The 21,558-nt window shown below is 42.7% G+C and overlaps 1 protein-coding gene across 8 annotated transcripts in view; it reads left to right on the top strand.

The window, feature by feature from the left end:
- PIKFYVE (phosphoinositide kinase, FYVE-type zinc finger containing) overlaps positions 1–21,558 on the top strand; it is a 301,144-nt gene that overhangs the window by 251,007 nt on the left and 28,579 nt on the right. For all 8 annotated transcript variants that reach the window (XR_008847336.1, XM_056536875.1, XM_056536878.1 and 5 more), the window contains 2 exons: positions 3,690–3,818; positions 3,900–4,161. Coding sequence is in view for 7 of the 8 variants with exons in the window: in XM_056536875.1 (XP_056392850.1) it covers positions 3,690–3,818; positions 3,900–4,161 (391 nt within the window). In the remaining variant the exon portion in view is untranslated. The remainder of the gene's footprint in view (positions 1–3,689; positions 3,819–3,899; positions 4,162–21,558) is intronic.

Raw genomic sequence — 21,558 nt, forward strand, 5'->3', positions numbered from 1 at the left:
ATGTGCTATGCCCAACCCTGTAACCTACTGCATGCTACTATGACCTTGTGTACAGTATACGACACTGTAACTGCACCTACTGCATGTAAGCTACAACGCATGTATGTACTATATATCCACTTTTTTTTTTGAGTGACTGTATGGAATGAATGTTATGAACGACTGCATCAAACGCTATGAGTGACTGCACGGTATTAAACACTGAGTGACTACGCGCACCGTGACCTACGTGCAGTATGGAAACTGCCATCTGTCGCAAAGCAGTACGCAAATGAGTGTAGGTACTGTGTATGTGTTACGTGTGGAGCGAAGGTATGAGCGTAGGCCGTGTAGCAACGTGCGGCGTGGATGTTACGAGTGAGTGCACGGTATGGACGCTGTGACTGCACGGTATGGACGCTGTGAGTACCTGCACGGTACGAGCTAGAAGTGACTGCACAGTGAACAACAAGTGACTGCACGGTGTGAAAGCTATGAGTGACTGCACGGTGTGAAAGCTATGAGTGACTGCACAGTGTGAATGCTATGAGTGGCTGTACGGTGTGAAATGCTATAAGTGACTGCACGGTGTAAAAACTGCTATGAATGACTGTACGTGTGAAACGCTATGAGTGACTGTACAGTGTTAAATGCTATGAGTGACTGCACGGTGTAAAAAGCTATGAGTGACTGTGCGGTGTGAAACGCTATGAGAGACTGTACGGTGTGAAGGCTATAAGTGACTGCCCGGTATGAATGCTGAGAGCGTCTGTACGGTATGAATGCTACGAGTGACTGCACGGGATGAGTGCTGAATGACTGTACGGTAAGAAATACTATGAGCGACCGTACGGTATGGATGTTACAAGTAACTGCATGGCACAAACGTTGTGAGTGGCTGTCCGCCACCCATCAGGTCCGAGCATTCCTAGATTGGTCATCGTGGGCCAGTTGAATGGCCCCCAAGGTCTCCCAATCTGACCCCCTTAGACTTTTATCTTTGGGGTCATCTGAAGGCAATTGTCTATGCTGTGAAGATACGAGATGTGCAGCACCTGAAACTACGGATACTGGAAGCCTGTGCTAGTATTTCTCCTGCGGTGTTGCTATCAGTGTGTGAAGAGTGGGAGAAGAGGGTTGCATTGACAATCCAACACAATGGGCAGCACATTGAACACATTTTATAAGTGGTCAGAAGTTTGTAAATAACTCATAAAGGAATAAAGTTATGTTAAGACCAAGCACATCATTGTTTTTCTTGTGAAATTCCCAATAAGTCCCATGACCCTCTTCCTATTGCATAAACTAAAGTTGGATTTAAAATGGCCAACTTCAAAATGGCCGCCATGGTCACCACCCATCTTGAAAAGTTTCCCCCCTCACATATACTAATGTGCCACAAACAGGAAGTTAATATTACCAACCATTCCCATTTTATTAAGGTGTATCCATATAAATGGCCCACCCTGCAGTTATTAAAAAAAAAATATATATTTTTAAACTCCTTAATGACTCAGCCCATTTAGCATTTTCACTTTTTTGCTCCATACCTTCTAAGAGCCATAGCTTTTTTATAGACCCATATGAGGGCTTATTTTTTTGCATGACTAATTGTACTTTTTAATGACTCCTTTAGTTTCACCATAAAATGTATGGCGAAACAAAAAAAAAAAATAAAGTATTATTTGCGGGGGAAAACTTTATTCTGTAGCTCAGCATAAGAAGTGAAACTTTATTGAACAAATATAGAATATTTAAAATTGTCTTATTCTGACCCCTATAACTTTTTTTTATTTTTCCGTATCAGGGGATGTATGAGGGCTCTTTTTTTTTTTTTTTTTTTTGCGCTGTGATCTGTAGTTTTTAACTGTACCATTCTTGTTTTGTTGTTTTTTTTCAGATATAAACGATGTGATTAAAAATCTATATATTTGGACTTTTTTTTTTAAATATATTTATGCCATTCACCGTACAGGATCAGTAACACTAGATTTAATAGATCGGACATTTCCGCATGCGCCGATGAGATTAGCCTCCACATTGCCACAGATGTTGGGATCAGTATTGATTATGGCATCTGAGGGGTTAATGGTACGACTGCTGATGTCTGCCACTACCGGCGGTTACCTGGCTGCTGATAGCAGCGGGGACCCGTGGTCTATGATGCGAGGGCAGCTTCTGTACTCTCTTTATAGCTGAGGGGAGATGCAGGACGTACATGTACATCCTGGTGCACTAAGTTCCAGGTGACTGGGGCATACCTGTGCTCCCTGCATCCTATAGAGTTAACCAGCTCTCATGGTGTCCTGTCAATATGTTTGTCTATTTATTTAACAGCAAATATATGGAGGACAAACTGTACAACCTTTCACCCTGTATAGAACAGTGTGTTATTTAGCAAACTAAAAACAGCAGAAAGCAATGTGTAAGGTATGTGGTTGCTGCAAGAACCCATTATTGGACCCAGAAATCTGTTTCCAAATTATGGGTAGTTTGCTTCACTTTGATTAGTTCAAATCTGATTTGATGTGCAGGATTTGAAGTTGCGTTAAGTCATTTTGTTTGCATTGAACAAAATCTGCAGCTTTAAATCCTGTGCATCAAGTATGCGGAGGATACTGTACGTTTGAATAGACCCTCAAAGTGTACCTCTGATGATGGCTTCGGCTGCAGGATATCTTTAAAATTTCCTGGAATTTTAGTGTCCGAAACTAAAGTGACCAGGGGACATATTTCCTCGGAAGTCCAATGAAAGTCAATGGCACTTCAAACAAATCTTTGTTGTCTCCAGCAAGTCCTGGACTGTAAAACTAAATAAAAACAGATATCCTGCTGCTGTAGCCATCATCAGAGGTATGCTTTAGGAAATGCTATCTTCTGCACAAAGATTATTATAATATGATACTGTTCGTACAGGCTGGGATAATTGTTAAACCAACAAATGCAACATCTTAAAATTGCATCCCTTTGTATAAAATTAACGGTTTAACATAAATCCTGAAACCTCTCCAAAAGACAATCCACTTATCCAGACCAGGTTTCCTACAGGTTTTACAGATTTTAAAGTGATATTGTCAAATAAAATACCTTTTGACATTTTAGATTTGCAAGTTTAGATCTTTCGGGGTCTCAGATTGTTAGTTATAGCAAGGGAAAGCATTTGGAAGTGTGCTTTTCTCTGTAGCTCAGCATGCTGTCTGACTGATTACAGCAGATGGGCTCCATTAAAGTCTATTTCTATTATGCTGTATTTTAAGGTTAATGTACATAAAAGCTCGCTATTAATTTGGTACCATCTGGAAAGGTATTTTTAAAGTCTTTATTTAGGTAGCATGTGTCTGTATTCTATTACTTACAATTTCCACTGTATATTAAAAATGTGACGATGGTGCCATGCCCTGGGTTGGCACATCTTTCTGGGGAGTGGTACTCAAATCTTTCTTGTAAGTGTTTTACCACTGTACTTTGCAAAGAGCAGAAACTATTGGTTTACTTTATTTTTCTCTTTCAGACATATTAGTTTTGCTTTCTTTTTTACTTACAATGTAAGTCCGTTCCCTTTGCATAGCTGCATTTTCTTGTACTGCAGATAGTGCCAATAATGTCTATTGCAGTCACACTATTTTTTTATTTTTTTTTTTTAAACCTCTTGTTAACATTGATTTATGATTCTGACCAGTATTGATCTCTTTTGTGTATTGTTCCTGTAGAGACCAACAGCTTTGGCTAAAATATTAGGAGTCTACAGAATTGGGTACAAAAATTCTCAGAACAACACAGAGAAGAAGCTAGATCTCTTGGTCATGGAAAACCTGTTTTATGGCCGAAAGATGGGACAGGTAAAGAGTAAAATATGACATTGGAATTAGTAAATGATGTAGACCTGGTTATTTACTCATTTATTTGTTTGATCACAATAGGTTTTTGACCTAAAAGGATCCCTGAGAAATCGTAATGTAAAAACGGACATAGGGAAGGAGAGTTGTGATCTTGTCCTGCTGGATGAAAACTTATTAAAGATGGTTCGGGACAACCCTTTGTACATACGATCGCACTCTAAATCTGTCCTGCGTGCCTCAATACACAGTGACTCTCACTTCCTCTCCAGTCATCTCATCATTGACTATTCCCTCCTAGTAGGGCGCGATGACACTACAGATGAGCTTGTTGTGGGAATTATTGGTAATTAATTTATTACTTTGTATATTTTCATTGATGTTTGTTCTGAACTGAACAATTTTAAGCATGTATTTCTGTACAGAAACTGAGGTTTGATTATCACAGTCGTGTCTAAGGCTACTTTCTAAACAAACAAGGTGCAGCAAGATCCAGTCCTCTCAAATGTTTATCTTTACAGAAAATAATTTAGCTTTTACAGAACAAGGTGGTAGACTTCTTGAGTCCATCTCAGCAGTCAGAGTTGTCCCTACAGGAAGTTTCTCAGGTTATTATATTTTTGTTCCCTCAATCCCACAGATTTCCCATCAGCTGTTGACGTATTCTTTTAATCCTGTAAAGAGGGAGGGGATATGCCTGTCCTCTGTTATGCCTAATTCCAAGAGTTCTCTGAAAGATCAAGCAACAGTGCTTTTAATAGCATTCTCTTGGCCTCTGAGATCAAAGTTCATTCTCTTTAGGACAGTCTCATTCTGCCACCCTAGGATTCTTCCAGAGAGGGAAGCTCTCTTATCATAAAGTCCAATCTTTCATACACAGGCTCCACGTATGCACTTGACTGCTTAGATGTTGAGAGGACAATTATAAGGAGAGTTTTAATTATGAGGTGATCAACACCTTGATGGCAAGTAGGAAGGATGTCTCTTCATCTGTTTACCTCAAAATTTGAAAAGTGTTCCTAATATTTGTGGGTTATATTGTATACCCTGCTGCAGATCCTGGTATTGAGAAAGACCTTAGCCCCGACACCTTAACCCCTTAACGACCACGGACGTAAATGTACGTCCTGGTTTGGCGGTACTTCGCATACCAGGATGTACATTTAGGTCCTGTGTATGACCGCCAGCATCGGAGCGGTGCTCGCATCATACATGGCAGGTTCCTGCTGCTATCAGCAGCCGAGGACCCGCCGGTAATGGCCGACATCTGTGATTGCGCGGATGTCCGCCATTAACCCCTCAGATGCTGTGATCTGTACAGATCACAGCATCTGCGGCAAATTGCATGTTAAAATAGATGATCGGGTCTCCTGCAGCGCTGTCGCGGCGATCCGATCATCTTTAATGGCGGACAGGGGTCCCCTCACCTGCCTCTGTCTGTCTCCCGGCGTCTCCTTCTCTGGTCTGAGATCGAGCAGACCAGAGCAGGAGATAGCCGATAATTCTGATTAGTGCTATGCCCTATGCATAGCACTGAAGAGTATTAGCAATCAAATGATTCCCTATGGGGACATAAAAAGTGTAGTAAAAAAAAAAAAGTTGAAAAATGTAAAAGTAAAAAAAGTGAAAACTCCCCTCCCCCAATAAATATGAAATGTGTCCATTTTTCCCATTTTACCCCCAAAAAGCATAAAAATATATTTTTTATAAATATGTTTGGTATCGCCGCACGCGTACATGTCCGAACTATCAAAATATAAAGTTAATGACCCTGTACAGTGAACGGCCTAAACGTAAGAAATTTTAAAAAAGTAAAAAAATACGCTTTTTTGTCACATTTTATTCCCAAAAAAATGTATAAAAATTATTTAAAAGTTTTATATATGCAAATGTGGTATCGATAAAGTACAGATGATGGTGCAAAAAATAAGCCCACATACCGCCCTATATACGGAAAAATTAAAAAGTTATAGGTGGTCAAAATAGGGAGATTTTAGATTACTGATTTTGTACAAAAAGTTTTAGATTTTTTTAAAGCGGTACAAAAATATAAAAGTATCTAGCCATGGGTATCATTTTAATTGTATTGACCCACAGAATAATGAACACGTCATTTTTACTGTAAATTGTACAGTGTGAAACAAGTGTGGGCCTGTAGAGGGAAATATAAAAGAGTTATGGATTTTAGAAGGCGAGGAAGAAAAAATGAATACGCAAAAATAAAATTGGCCTGGTCCTTAAGGTGAAAATGGGCTTGGCCCTTAAGGGCTTAAAAGTGCAGATCTCCCTCCTCAGCTCCTTCTTGAAGATGACTAGACATTCTCAACAGGTTTAACTCGAGGGCAATCCTACTTGACCTACCAAAGAGATCTTTGGTCCGACCCTACAATCTATATATAGTTTTATATCTATATTTGCCCATAGCAACCAATCAGATCGCTGTTTTCACTTCTCACAGGCCTTCTAAAAATGAATGAAAAGCTATCTGATTGGTTGCTATGGGCAACTTTTCCTCTGGACAGGTTTTGATAAATCTCCCCCATATCTCCTATATTGCTTTTCTACAGAATGTCTATTTTTTTACAAGCAATCACTACATGCCTACTCAATCTATCATTCCTCCTGCCTTGACTGATTGATGTGCATGGCTAAGTGCTAAAAGAACAGCCCTACTATCAAGGCCAGATATGTGAAGGAGGGCTCAGCAATGCCTCGTTGGCACATTGAGCTCTGAGCATGATTTAGAGCTGAGAGATTCCATTTAAAGGGGTATTTTGCCTAGTATTTCTTTGTGTTGCTGGACCAAATGCCTGCTCACCTATCTAGCTCCCTTGGGGCTTCCTCTATGACAACTTCTGGCTTGTTGCTCTGCTTGCCATTTTCGAGAACTTGAACTTGTCTCTGCAATGACAGATTGCTTGGCCAATCACTGACTAGTTATTGCTGATTGGCTGGGTGGGCCATCCATCACTGCCAACAGTCTTCCTAGGAAATAGGAAGAAGAGCGACAAGCAGGGAACTGGTAGACATCATAGAGGGAGTCCCCAGAAACTTAGGTAGTTAAGTGTGTGTGTTTTTTTTTTTTTTTTATGTAAGTATCTGAAATTCCCCTTTAATATAAGTTGTATCCTATGCTCATATAAATTTCACATTTATTTTTCAATTGCCTCATGAAAACAGTACTGTATATACTCGATTTTTCGTGCTGTAAACACCCCCTTGGCTTTTACTCGAGTGAACTCTCCGCCTGTCAATCCCTTCATCAGTGGTTTTCAACCTGCAAAACTACAACTCCCAGCATGCCCGGATGCCTTCGTCATCATCCAGACCCCCCCCCCCTTTAGTTTTCTACTCACCTCCCCTCAGTGGGAAGGAAGGGTGAGCTGGTCCCGGCCATCTATGCTGCAGGGACCGTCCGATGGGGAGGGTTAGTCGTTCCGGGCTGTCCTTTTTCACCGGGGGCCCTCTTCTCTGCGCATTTCACCGGGGGGCCTCCCTGCGCATGAACGTCCCTGCGTGTCGTCGTCAAGGCAACGTCATTAGTCTGGGTCCGGAGCGGAGAAGAGGGCCCCCTGGTGAAAAAGGCATGCTGGGAGTTGTAGTTTTGCATTATCTGGAGGTCCGCAGGTTGAAGACCACTGATGAAGGGATTGACAGGCGGTGATGATGAAGGGGGGGATGATGACGGGGGTCTGGATGATGACGAAGGCTGCAGTGGTCTTCAACCTGCAGACCTCCAGAGGTTTCAAAACTACAACTCCCAGCAAGCCCTGTGCCTGTCCGGGCATGCTAGGAGTTGTAGTTTTGCAACATCTGGAGGTTGAAGACCACTGATGAAGGGATGCGGTGATGATGAAGGGGGGGAGGATGATGTGTTTCCCAGCCTAGGCTTATAGTCGAGTCAATAACTTTTCCTGGATTTTTGGGGTGAAATTAGGGGCCTCAACTTATATTCGGGTCGGTTTATACTCGAGTATATACTGTATATTGAAGCAGTCCCACATGTTATGTTTGGTAAGGTTTGATGTCTTTTTTTATTTTATTTATTTTTTTAAAAAGTTTGTAAATTTAATTATTTAAAAAAAAAATTGTTTATACCATAATTCGTTTTAATCTTAACCGTTCCTGAAATTTCTTAATTCGTATGTGGTAAACAAAGATTGGCAATCTTGCCGGTATGCAGTGATTTTAATTATACAGCTTTATTTCTTACAAATAGTGTTTGCATTCTGGCTCTGATAAATAACCTCTGTGGCTTAAAATATTCCACTTCACATTAATAATTAGAACAAGCGCAGTATAGCTGACTGGAATCCCAAGTGGCTGTTGTGCTGACATTTGTCCGATAAAGCCATATGCCAAGTCAGCCCACAAAGGTAGCATACGCTTATCTCTCACCTGGGAAGCATGAGTATTCCTGTGTTATTTGTTCACAAGTGGTTTAAGCTATGTTACCGACCTTTGAATTTAGAGTTTATGCTGAGAAAAGTTTGGTCTCTAATGAAATATATAGTACTTTATGTTGAGCTTTTGCAAACTGCTATCACCCAAGCTAAACCGCATATGTTCTCTTCATTTATAGATAAAAATACTGTTACAAAATTAAGTTTTCTATTTTTTTTTATAGGAAATAGTTTGTGTTTTAGTAGTATTTATTGCCATAGTACAGAGCTTTTGCTTTCCCAAAGCTTAAAATAACTCATGCGTTGTTTGTATATAGTAAAAAAAATATACAATAGTAAGATATATATAAGATATGCAATATGTGCATAAATATGAGAATTTATCTTTATAAAGTAACCTATGTTTTAACATTTTTTTTTTTTTTTTTAAAACATATTTTTATTCAGAATTTTCAAAGTTTATAAACATGCATACAGGGCATACCCTGTGAAATAATGAGTAGTATAGAGATAGTAACCATATAAAACATAATATATAACGATATAGTACTGCCCATTAATTGAGCAACCCGCATCCCTCCCCCCACCCACAACCCAAGTCATAATCAAAACACCAGCCGGCGAAAACCATTCAGGAGATCATCATGAAACTGTAGGTGAGATCCCCTCGCACCGAATACCCAGAAGCCAATAAGTAAATATAGATTAACATTAAACAGGGACCCGAAGCCTACCCAACGAGCCAGATATGGATCTGGTAAGATACCAGGCTGTATCTGTAAATGGTTGCATCAAGGAAATAAATTCTTGCGCTATAACATCCATAGGCGAAGGCATATGAGCCGTCAACCAATGATTCAAGAGATACCGCTTAGCCACCAGCAGAATCATGTGGTTCAACAACGTCTGAGAGACATCACCCGGTGGTATGTGTAGGACTATAAGCGAAGGGGTCAGAGGTAATGCGACTTTCAGTTTCCTATCTAACACCGTGAAGAGAGCGGTCCAGAAGTCATGAGTCCTAGGGCAGGTAACTAATCCGTGTAATAAGTCAGTATAGGGGGCATTACAGTTAGGGCAGTCAGTTAGCCTGTCAGGTGTCCGGGGCAGGGTGAATCCGTAGGTAGCGTGGTGTAATATTTTAAATTGCGTTTCCCTCCAGCTTTCATTCATTACCGCCTTGCGCACCTAAGCCCACCCTTCCAGAATTGGCACAGAGGAGTCAGAGATTTCAAGTGTGGTTTCCCAATATCTGAAGAGAGAGGCCGAGGCAAACCCACTCCCCTTCCTGATCAGATGGCGGTACAATGTAGAAAGAGAGTGAGAAGGAATAGTCGAGGTCACCAGACTGTCAAAAGAGGTAGCCGAACTTATTCGGGAAAGGTCAGTCAATTTCGGTGTTAGAAAGGACAGAACCTGTCTGTATGACAGCTGGCCAACAGACTGAAGGCCAGCTGATCTCCAAAGGGCAAATAGACTATTCTCCGAACCCTGTGGGAACTCAGGATGGGACCACAGGGGCATGTACTTAGATAGGGAAAAGGGTAGGCGCATAAGGTCCCTGCCTATTTTCCACGTGGCAATTGTGTCCCTTATGAGAGTGCTATTTTTTATGTGGGCCGGTAAGTTCCGGAACTTGGAGTGAAGAATTCCAGCCAAGGACCATGGTGCGACCATGGCCAATTCCAGTGCAATGTTAGAATATGTCGAATCACCTCTAAGCCAATCTATGCAATGCCTATATATACATGCAACATTATAGTGCCTCACATCTGGGAACCCCCCCCCTTTTTCTTTAGGGAGCATCAGCTTCGATAAGGCAATACTGGGTCTCTTATTGGCCCAAATAAATCTAGTAAATGCTGACTGAAGTGACTGAATGTCGGCCCTCTTGAGGAGGAGTGGAATCATTTGCATGGGATAAAGCATCTTCGAAAAGCTAAGCATCTTCAGTAGATGGCATCTGGCTAGTAAGGAAAGTGGTAGAGATATCCACCTCTGCAACTCTCCCATTATTTTGCGAAACAACGGGGTGAAGTTAAGAGAGTATAGCGAAGAGGGGGACCTCCCCACCAATATTCCCAAGTATTTAAAGGAGTATCTGGTAACTAGGATCGGGAATGGCATTGATCCAGAGCTGTGAGACGGGGGAATAGGAGAAATGTCCAGTAGGACGCTCTTATCTACATTAACTCGAAACCCCGACACCTCCCCAAAATCAGAAAGGATGTCAAAAACCCTCGGTACAGTCCTCACCGGGTCAGATAAGAAAAAGAGAATGTCATCCGCAAATAAAGTATGGGAAATCGTTTGAGTACCTATCTGTATGCCCAGTGATCCCCTCTCCCTCTCAATGTGGAGAGATAACGGTTCAATAGCCAGATCGAAAAGAAGAGGGGACAGGGGACACCCCTGCCTAGTCCCCCTCTCAGGAGTGAAGATACCAGATAAGAAGCCCATGGTGTGTAGACGGGCTCTAGGTGATGCATAAAGGGAACGTCAGTAACCGAGAAAAGGCCCTCCGAACCCCATGGCCGACAACACTTCCCACAGCCATTCCCAGCGAAAGCAGTCAAAGGCCTTTTCGGCGTCTATCGATAATAGCGCCGCCTTGGGATGTCTGTGGGGCCATAGATGTACCTCATTTAGCACCGAGAGCACAGCTCTAATATGGGATACCGAAGAGCGTCCTTTAACAAATCCAACCTGAGCCGGGGATATCAATCTAGGCAAAACAGCTGCCAGTCTGTCAGACAAAATTTTGGAGACTAACTTCAAATCTACATTGAGTAAAGAAATTGGTCTATAACTACCAGGTAGTAGAGGATCCTTCCCCGGCTTAGGCAAGACCCTGATGTGTGCCACATTAGAGGACGGTGGGATCGGGTTACCAGAAAGATAAGAATTATACAGGGCCAGCAGGGAGGGAGATACCTCAGGTGCCAAGATCTTGAAGAAATCCCCGGAAAAGCCATCAGGACCCGGGGATTTATTAATTTTGAGATGTTTAAGGGCCTGAGCTAGCTCCTCCGAGGAGATCTCTGCTCCCAACATCTCCCATTCCTCAGAGGTCAATGAGGGGAGAGATGGGTGCGAGAGCCATTGTGTGGAATCAGCCATGGGGGCAACTGGAGCTGTGTAAATGTCTGCAAAATAGCTGGCTAAGATGTCATTAATTATTTTGAGGTCTCTGTGGGTAACTCCCCTAGTATCCTTCAGGGCAGATATGTTACTCACCGGGAGGGCACCCTTAGCAAAGCGTGCCAATAAACGGCCCGGTTTGTTGCCGAACCGAAAGAGAGAAGGCTCAAAATGAGATCTTTTAAGGTTGTCTCACCGTTCTAACCAGCCATCATAAGATGCCTTAGCGGATATCCAAAGCTTTCTCGTATTCTCAGTCGGCACGGCAACAAAGTCGGTGTAAGCCTTTTGAAGAGCAGAACCGAGAGATTTAAGCTGTGAAGCTATTTTACGTTTAAGGGAGGTAGTGTATGCCAGGATTCTCCCGCGCAAAACTGCCTTAGCTGCATCCCAAAACAGTTGGGGACTATTCATATGTGCCGCATTATCCGCCGCATATTCCCCCCCACCAACCTTTCAGGAGTGAATGAAAGTGCTCGTCTCTTGCCAAACTGGAAGGGAAGCGCCATAGGAAGTCAGATCCGCGAGGGACCGAGTCCTGCAACAATAAGGGAGAGTGGTCAGAGATCACCATGTCAGTCAGTGATATGTCCTCAGTCTTCAGTACAAGAGAGTCCGTCAAGAATCAGTAATCAATTCTCGACCAAGAGTCATGGGAATGAGAGTAATGGGAATAGTCACGTCCGTCCGGATTCCTAGCTCTCCAAATGTCCGGCAGTCCAAAACTCTAGGTCCACGGATCCAGGAAGCCGTCTGCGCGTCTAGGAACCGGTCCTAAAGCCCTATTGGAACTTCTGTCGTTAGTCCCATGCATTACCATGTTAGTCACCCATAATCACTCTTTGAGAAGGAGAAAGAAGAGATAGTTGTCCTGCTACGTCTGTCAAGAACTGGTCCTGGTCGTCATTGGGACCATAAATATTGACTAAGGAGAATTTGTCAGAGGCCGTCTTTAAGTGTACAGAGCAAAAACGTCCTTTGTCATCAGAAGCTACATTCAGGATGTCACAGGTAAAGTTCCTTTTAAATAGTATTAAGACTCCGGCCATTCTCGCTACAGCCGCTGAATCCTCTACCCTCCCTACCCACCATTTTTTCATGCGAGAGAAATCGGCTAAATCAAGGTGGGTTTCCTGGAGTAATGCAATATCAGGTGACAGTTTTTTAACATGTCTCAAGACTAGGCTTCTTTTGCGAGGGGATCTCAACCCTTTCACATTCCATGACACCAACCTCATAGAACGAACGTAGAAATAAACTAATGATATGAGTTGCGGATACCTCTAGATGAAACTAAAGAGGAATTTCCCAAATACTCTTTACGAACGAATCACAATCTCTCCCCCACTCCGAGCTGGATATCCCTACCTTGGGGACCACCTATCCACCTATCCAAAAGCTCTAGGGACTTCCCTTTGCCTCTGCCTAAGGATATGCCAAACCTCCAAGGGAGCTCGCCCCCCCCCCCCCTCCTATGTGACTAGGTAAAAATGTGTGAATATCCACCAAAACCTTATATAAAGAGCATAATGGCCCCCAGGGGAAGAATACCAAATAAAACAAGTATCCCATTGGCCGAGGGCAAACCGGGAAGCAGCTAATTGGATAGCGAGGCAACTGAGGAGACTCGAGCGGAGGGAACCCTCACCCGTGAAGACCGGGCCTAATTGGGAGGACTAAAAATAGTAGAGAAATATAGTGTAAACTAAAATCGGTCCACCCCCCCCCACCCCCCCCCCATCCTAAAAATTCCCCAGTAGAACTAAGTTAAAGAAAAGCGTCAACCATATCTCAACTGCATTTTATTTTTTCGTCTTCCCTCCCCACTTGTTTTCTCCCCTCCCCCCCTACCCAAACACTCCTCCCCGCTTCCTCCCCCACAACCGGTATTCTCTAGGTCCCCTCCCTCTTATAGCCCAGAAACGGAGAGCAAGAAGAAGTGCGAGAGGATCCCCGCCCTCCCACCCACCCTCCGATACAAAATCCCCTTCCCAGGCCCCCCACCCTCCTCCCTTCTCGAGTCCCCAACTTCACCACCCGGTATAACCGTTAACCCCTGGTCCCCTCCCCGTAAACTGAAAACAGAACTTTCAATATAATAAAATGGACTCCCACCCCCACAAATCATGATGCCAGGTCATGGTGTAAGAAAGCAAAAATAATTCCAGTCCAGGGCCATGACCGGACCATATACCTTGGGCACAACCAGTGAGGCGCAGTGCCCCTGATGGAAGCAAGATAAGAGAAAGTCCAAAGGGATCAGCTGGTATCACGTCATGGAATGTCGCCAAGTCTACATGAGTCCGGTACAGCAGGAGGGGGAATATTCCACGACTGCTGGGGCACCCTCGTGCTTTATGTCAATCAACCAAGTAGTCACAGGTAGCGAACAGGGAGAACATGTAGACAGGGAAAGAGGTACCTGTAGGTGCAGATTGACTCCAAGCAACGTTCAGGATGGGTTCCCAGAGTTCCATCTGTCCCTCCTATCTAAAGGGGGGTGCTTTGGCGAAGGTGAACCCTGCTGGGGAGAAGAGACCACTGTGGGGTCCGGGCAATGATCTAGAGGGGGAGTTATTCCATCCCCCTCCCGCTGCCTCCGCTGATGAGAAGGAGAGCCGCCGATATCATTGCGGAGAAGATCCTCCAGCTGTGCAGAAGCTTCCTCCGGAAAGCTGTAGATCGCAGAACGGCCATCGGGAAAGAAGACTCGCAGAGCGGCCGGATATTGAAGGGTGAATCTGATACCCCACCGATGCAGGGACGAGCAAAGAGGTGAGTATAATTTGCATTTGCGACTAACTTCTGCCGAAAAGTCACCGAATATAAGAAGTTTCGCTCCATCCAGGGTCAGGTCAGTGCGCCTCCTCTTAAACGCCCGTAGAACCGCGGTCTTATCTTGGAAATCCAGATACCTAGTGATGACCTGACGCGGTCTAAGACGCAGTTGCGGCCCAGGTTGCCGTCCAGCGTCCTGGCCTTCTCGTAGATCCGGGCCCAAACGGTGTGCCCACTCAACTTTACATGGTCGGGGCAGGCCCAGTAATTTCAGCAGCACAAATTCACATACATGGATGAGATCAACAGCCGGTACCGATTCAGGTATCCCCACTATTCGCAGGTTATTTCTGCGGGATCGGTTTTCAAGGTCTTCCACCTTGTCCCCTAGACGCTTGCACTCAGCTTCCAGCGTAGAGAGCGGGTGTGAGAGGCAGTCTCAGCGGTCTCGAATGCCTGTACACGGTCTTCCACCGCCGCCATACGGGCGCCATGTTGTGTCACTGTATTTTGCAGGTCTAGGAGGGTAGTCTGGATTGCTGCCACGATCGACTCCTTTACTTTGGGCACAATCTTCTCGGCCACCGCAGCAGCCAGAGTCTCATAATCGATCCCCGCAAGCTCCAGCCGATCATCCCCATTGAGCACACTGGACGTAGAGAGCGAGGGAGAGGGCGCTCTGCTGGATGCAGGGGAGGAAGCCATGCTTGACCTTCCACACAGAGTCCCCGAGTGCGGCTCACCTTTATTTTTGGACTGCTTCTTGTCTTTATGATTGCCCTTCGGGACCAAGTATTTTTCCATAGACCCCCAGGCGGGCACTGGTGGTCAGCGGTAGAGTTAGGCAGGTGCTATTTGCGGGTATAGAAGAAGGTAGAGGAGCGGGCTCCCTGCACGTCCTCACAGCATGGCGCCGGAACCGGAAGTCAACATTTTTTCTTTTTCATTCTTGTCACTTTCCACATAAAAATATATATATATATATATTAAAATATTTCTATTTTTTGCACAATAGACTTAAAATTCAATGTTGTTGAGATTAGTGAAAGGGCCCATACACACTATGGCATTTTCAAGCTGAGAAATTCCACTTGGAAATTCAGGTGTAGCAGCCCATCATTGTCTCCAAAGGAATTCTTGTGCACCATGCACACTAGAATTTCCACAGAAATTCAAATTCTGGACATGTTAATTCAGCAGAATACTATGAGGACTGCATTTCCATCAATGGTGACGCGCATGTCTGCATGGTCCTAGCATCGTTGGAGTTCATAACACTCACTGCAGATGGAGATTCTTTAGTGTGAATGGGCCCTTGCTGTTTTTTTTTTTTTTTTTAGAGCCCTATATATTTTAGAGTTAGCTGAACCTCACTGTGGAATGTGTTCAGGGACCCCCAACTTTCTCCAACAGATGAAAAATTGAGCATATTGGACTCCACCTGTCCTTCTTTCCGCAGAGACATTAGCTGCCAGTAGAGCTGTCTAGCAGCAGCTTACCCCCCTCCCTCCATTTTAAACACTTTAATGTTCAGTCATTCCAAACATTATGGGGGAGATTTATCAAAACCTGTGCAGAGGAAAAGTTGCCCACTTGCCCATAGCAACCAATCAAATTGCTTCTTTCATTTTGCAGAGATCTTTTTAAAAATGAAAAAAGAAATCTGATTGGTTGCTATGGGCAACTGGGCAACATTACTTCTGCACAGGTTTTGATAAATCTCCCCCAATGTGTATATGGGGAGATCGTGAGAAATAGCTGATGACTGAAGGAATGTTTGGGCAAGTTTACAAAGCTAAAGACATATAGCATTATTGCATTTTTGACAGTTGATGATGAGTTTGCTCAGCTCCTCTTCTTTGCACATTCCCTGTGCAGGAGAAGGGAAGAGGAATAGGATCTGAGTTGTACAGGTGCCTGCTGTAAGACAAGTCTCTGGCAATGTTGTTCACAATATTTACTGTGCAGTTGTAAAATGTTTGAATCTAAATAACAGCTTCTCATTAAAAAGCCCTACTTTAACCACTTAGGGACCAAGAGCGTACCTGTACCGGGATCGTTCAGCAGGCACCCCACACAAACTCCTGGCAGTTATGATGGAATAATACACCAAACAGTTAAACGGCCATCCTCATTTTTCCCGACCCACGCAAGAGTTCCAAATATTGAGGTCTTTCTTGAGCTGGTCTCACAAGAACTCATAAAACCTGTTGAACACATGAGCTCTAATCTCACCAAAAAAGAGAACATGGCAATAAAGGGATTACAAAAAAAACTCTGAAATTGTCATTTGTTTTGCAGACAAAGGAGGGGTCTAGTCTTAATGGACTATGAATATTATGAAAGGGAAGCAAATAGGATTCTATTGGATTAAAATATTTTACCAAGAAATCTCATATAACCCCTTCCCTCCAATAGAGAATAATTTACATCTTCTAATTGAAGAAGGTACCAAAAATAATCATCTTAATAAGGAAGAAGGGTAAATACCTAAAAAAATCAGTCAATGCCTATAAACCATATTTTTATGTTTTACCCAAAATCCATAAATCCCTCAGCAACCCCCCTGGACGTCCCATTATCTCAAATCCCAATTCCCTCAGTAGTGACCTAGCTCATTACATTGACCTTTTCCTACAACCGTATGTTTTACAACTCCCAAGCTATCTACGGGACTCCACACAACTCAGTGAGGTACTAATGGAAACACCGTGGATATCAACTAATTACCTGTGAAGTATCATCACTGTATACAAACATCTCACACAATTTGGGTTTAAAATGTGTACAAGGTTACTTAAAAAAATTCTTTTGTACAGAAGGAAGTTGTCATCTTTTTCTATCAAAAGTCTGGAATTCATTCTATACAATAATTTTTTTATTCTTAATAAACAGTGTAAAGGGACTGCGATGGGCTCGAAGGGCGCATCGGCTTATGCTAATTTATTTATGGGCACCTCCGAGTCCCAATTCATTTCAGGAAATCCGAGCTTAACACCATATATCATCATGTACCGGAGGTACATAGATGACCTGTTTGTTTTTAGGATCTCAGATGTTTCCTCTGGTCCTTTCCATATAACACTCAACACCAATTATTGGGGCCTCCAATTCACCCTTGAGACAAGTTATGAAAAAATAAATTTTACCTCTGTATTTCTCATAATTATAAAGAATTCATCACCTCCACCTTTTTTAAAACAGTCGATGTTAATAACTACTTAGAGTTCGACAGTGGACATTTCAAACAGTGGCTAAAAAATTTCTCTTTATAGCCAATTTTAACGAATTCGGAAAAACTGTACGGAGGAAAACACGTTCAAAAAAGAAGCAAAAATCTTGGAGAATGGCTTTAGAGAAAAGAAATACCCTAAAATGATTGTCAAACAGGCATTCCAACAAGCACAGAAGAAATCGCATAGAGTGCCTATACCCGGCTAAAACAGCTAACAAAGAAAAACTTGAAAAACAGATAGAGAAAACAAATTTTGTCACAACTTTCAGTAATTTCCACACATGAGGTATTACCATACCCAGAAAAAATGGGGTCACAAATTTTGGGGGGCATTTTCTCCCGAAGACATGCCCCCAAGAACTATTTCAGCTAAATATACCTTCCAAAAGCTAAATGTGACTCCTTTTCTAAGCATTGTAGTGCACCCGCAGTGTACTTGACGTCCACACATTGGGTATTTCCATACTCAGAAGAGATCGGGTTACAAATTTTCACGGGCATTTTCTCCTATTCCCCTTTGTAAAAATGTAAAATTTGAGGGAAAACCAGCATTTTAGTGGGGAAAAAAAAAATAATAATTTACACATCCAAATTTAACAAAAAGTTGTCAAACACCTGTAGGGAGTTAAGGCTCACTGTACCCCTTGTTACTTTCCTTGAGGGGTGTAGTTTCCAAAATAGTATGCCATGTGGGGGGGGGGGTTGCTGTTCTGGCACCATAGGGGCTTCCTAAATGTGACATGCCCCCCAAAAACCATTTCCAAAATCCCATTGTCGCTTCTTCCCTTCTGATCCCTCTACTGCACCCGCCGAACACTTTACCTACACATTTGAGGTATTTCCTTACTCGAGAGAAATTGGGTTGCAAATTTTGGGGGGCTTTCTCTCCTTTTACCCCTTGTAAAAATTCAGTGTACATGAGAGTGTAAAAAATGAAGATTTTGAATTTTTCTTCTTTACTTTGCAGCTATTCCTGTGAAACACCTAAAGGGTTAATGCATTTACTGAATGTCATTTTGAATACTTTGAGGGGTGCTGTTTTTATAATGTGCAAATTTATGGGGTATTTCTAATATGAAGACCCTTCAAATCTACTTCAAAACTGAATTGGTCCCTGAAAAATTCCGATTTTAGAAAATACAAAAAAAAAGTAAACATGTCAACTTTATGATGCAAACATAAAGTAGACATATTGTATATGTGAATCTATATATATTTTATTTGGTATGTCTATTTTTCGTACAAGCAGAGAGCTTCAAAGTTAGAAAAATGCAAAATTTTCAAATTTTTCATGACATTTTTGAATTTTTCCACCAAGAAATGATGCAAGTATCGGCAAAAACCACTATGCTGAAGTAGAATATGTAAAATCTGTCTCTGAATCAAATTCATAAGTAAAAGCATCCCAGAGTTATTAATGCTTAAAGTGACAGTGGTCAGATGTGCAAAAAATGTTCTGGTCCTTAAGGTGAAAATGGGCTTGGTCATGGGTTAATCATGAACGATGTATACAAAAGTACAAAATCAGAAATTTTGAATAAATAAATCTTAGTCCTAGAAATAAAGTGCTCTGACTAGAAAATTAATACAATGGAGATATGCAGACTGCATCTTCAGAAATTGCTTTCCTATGCTGTTATCTCACCTATTTCATTGTTGTGTGCCTTAACTTTTGACTATGTGGCATCTTCTTTGTAAGTTTTGTTTTTTTGCAATATACATGTGTTATATGTTTTGGCAGCATGTATGTGTTTTTCTTACCTGTTTGTTGGGCAGGAAGTTCTGTAGTTCAGAGGGTTTTCTTTTACTGTTGTCCACAGTTCTGAGGTGGACAAGATGTCATTGCTTTTTTTTTTTTTCTCTGTCTGCATGAGAAAAATAAGCCACGCCCCCTCATCTCATCCAGCTGAGTACACAGCTCCTCCCCTCCCCCTGCTCTGTATTCTAAGGATGCAGGTCTGCACAGGAGAAGAAACACAGAGAAGATCAGTGTTATCTGAAGGGGAAGATGAGAAGGTGAACGGGCTGGGGATGTATGGACTGCAGGGGAATAAATCTCATACTGGGAATGATCTCTATGTGTGAAGGGGGAGCGGGGGACTCCTGAATGACACATGCTGGGAGTTGTAGTCGCTGTTGTGTGTGTGTATGCTAGTGTTTACAAACCAGTGTGCCTCCAGCTGTTGCAAAACTACAACTCCCAGCATGCCCTGACAGACTTTGGGTATGCTGGGAGTTGTAGATTTGCAACAGCTGGAGGCTCACTGGTTTGGAAACACTGTTCTAGCCTATTCAGCATACACATCATGTTACACCAGTGTTTCCCAACCAGTGTGCCTCCAGCTGTTGCAAAACTACAACTCCTAGCATGCCCAAAAGGCTGTCAGGGCATGCTGGAAGTTGTAGTTTTGCAACACCTGGAGGCACCCTGGTTGGAAAACACTGGTGTATGCCCTACAGAGGTGTGGTGAACTACAAGCCCCAGGAGACTGAAGACTCCTGAATGACACATGCTGGGAGTTGTAGTCCATTTTGGGTGTGCATGCCAGTGTATCCCAACCAGGGCTGATTATATTAGTGTGCTGTGTATAAGGGGGCTGACCCAGGAAAATAGTAGGATGGGTAAATGGCGGAACAAACAAACAAAACAAAAAAAGGAGCTGCCTCAAACCAGCAAGGCATGTGGCATGCTGGGATTTGTAGTTTTCAGCACAGCAAGAAACAGGAAATAGAAGCAAAGATAGGAAAACAAAGTGGGGGATAAAAAGACAACAAAGAACGAAAATGTAGTCGCCTAAACAACAAGAATAGAAATGAAACAAAACAAAGGGTAAGTCAAAAACGAAAAAACACGTTGACCACCTTTAAGTCACTGTTCCTTTCCAGTGTAAGGTCATGGAAAGCAATTTCAAGAAAACCCGCTTAATATTACCCGATCTATCAAAATATACGGTTTCAGTATTAAAGTTACATAGTTACATAGTTAGTACGGTCGAAAAAAAGACATATGTCCATCAAGTTCAACCAGGGAATTAAGGGGTAGGGGTGTGGCGCGATATTGGGGAAGGGATGGGATTTTATATTTCTTCATAAGCATTAATGTTATTTTGTTCCATAAATGTATCTAATCCTGTTTTAAAGCTGTTAATTATTCCTACTGTGACCAGTTCCTGAGGTAGACCGTTCCATAAATTCACAGTCCTCACGGTAAAGAAGGCGTGTCGCCCCTTGAGACTAAACTTTTTCTTCGCCAGACGGAGGGAGTGTCCCCTCGTCCTTTGGGGGGGTTTAACCTGGAACAGTTTTTCTCCATATTTTTTGTATGGGCCATTAATATACTTATATACGTTTATCATATCCCCCCTTAAACGTCTCTTCTCAAGACTAAACAATTGTAACTCCTTTAATCGCTCCTCATAGCTAAGATGTTCCATGCCCCATATTAGTTTAGTCGCACGTCTCTGCACCCTTTCCAACTCCGCAGTGTCCCTTTTATGGACAGGTGCCCAAAACTGAACAGCATATTCCAGGTGAGGCCGTACCAATGCTTTATAAAGGGGGAGTATTATGTCCCTGTCCCTTGAGTCCATGCCTCTTTTTATACATGACAATATCCTGCCGGCTTTGGAAGCAGCAGCCTGACATTGCATGCTATTCTGTAGTCTGTGATCTACAAGTACACCCAGATCCTTCTCTACCAGTGACTCCGCCAGTTTAATCCCCCCTAAGACATACGATGCATGCAGGTTATCAGTACCCAGATGCATAACTTTACATTTATCCACATTGAACCTCATTTGCCAAGTGGATGCCCAGACACTTAGTCTATCCAAGTCATCTTGTAACTTATGCACATCCTCTATAGACTGTACTGTGCTACAAAGCTTGGTGTCATCTGCAAAGATAGAAACAGAGCTGTTAATACCATCCTCTATATCATTGATAAATAAATTAAACAACAGCGGGCCCAGTACTGAACCTTGGGGTACACCACTAATTACCGGGGACCAATCAGAGTACGAATCATTGACCACCACTCTCTGGGTACGATCCATGAGCCAGTGTTCAATCCAGTTACAAACTAAAGTTTCCAAGCCCAAGGACCTTAACTTACCTGTCAGACGTCTGTGAGGGACAGTATCAAACGCTTTGGCAAAATCCAGAAACACTATATCCACAGCCATTC

The sequence above is a fragment of the Hyla sarda genome, chromosome 8, assembly GCF_029499605.1.
Source record: "Hyla sarda isolate aHylSar1 chromosome 8, aHylSar1.hap1, whole genome shotgun sequence".
Taxonomy (NCBI): Eukaryota; Metazoa; Chordata; class Amphibia; order Anura; family Hylidae; genus Hyla; species Hyla sarda.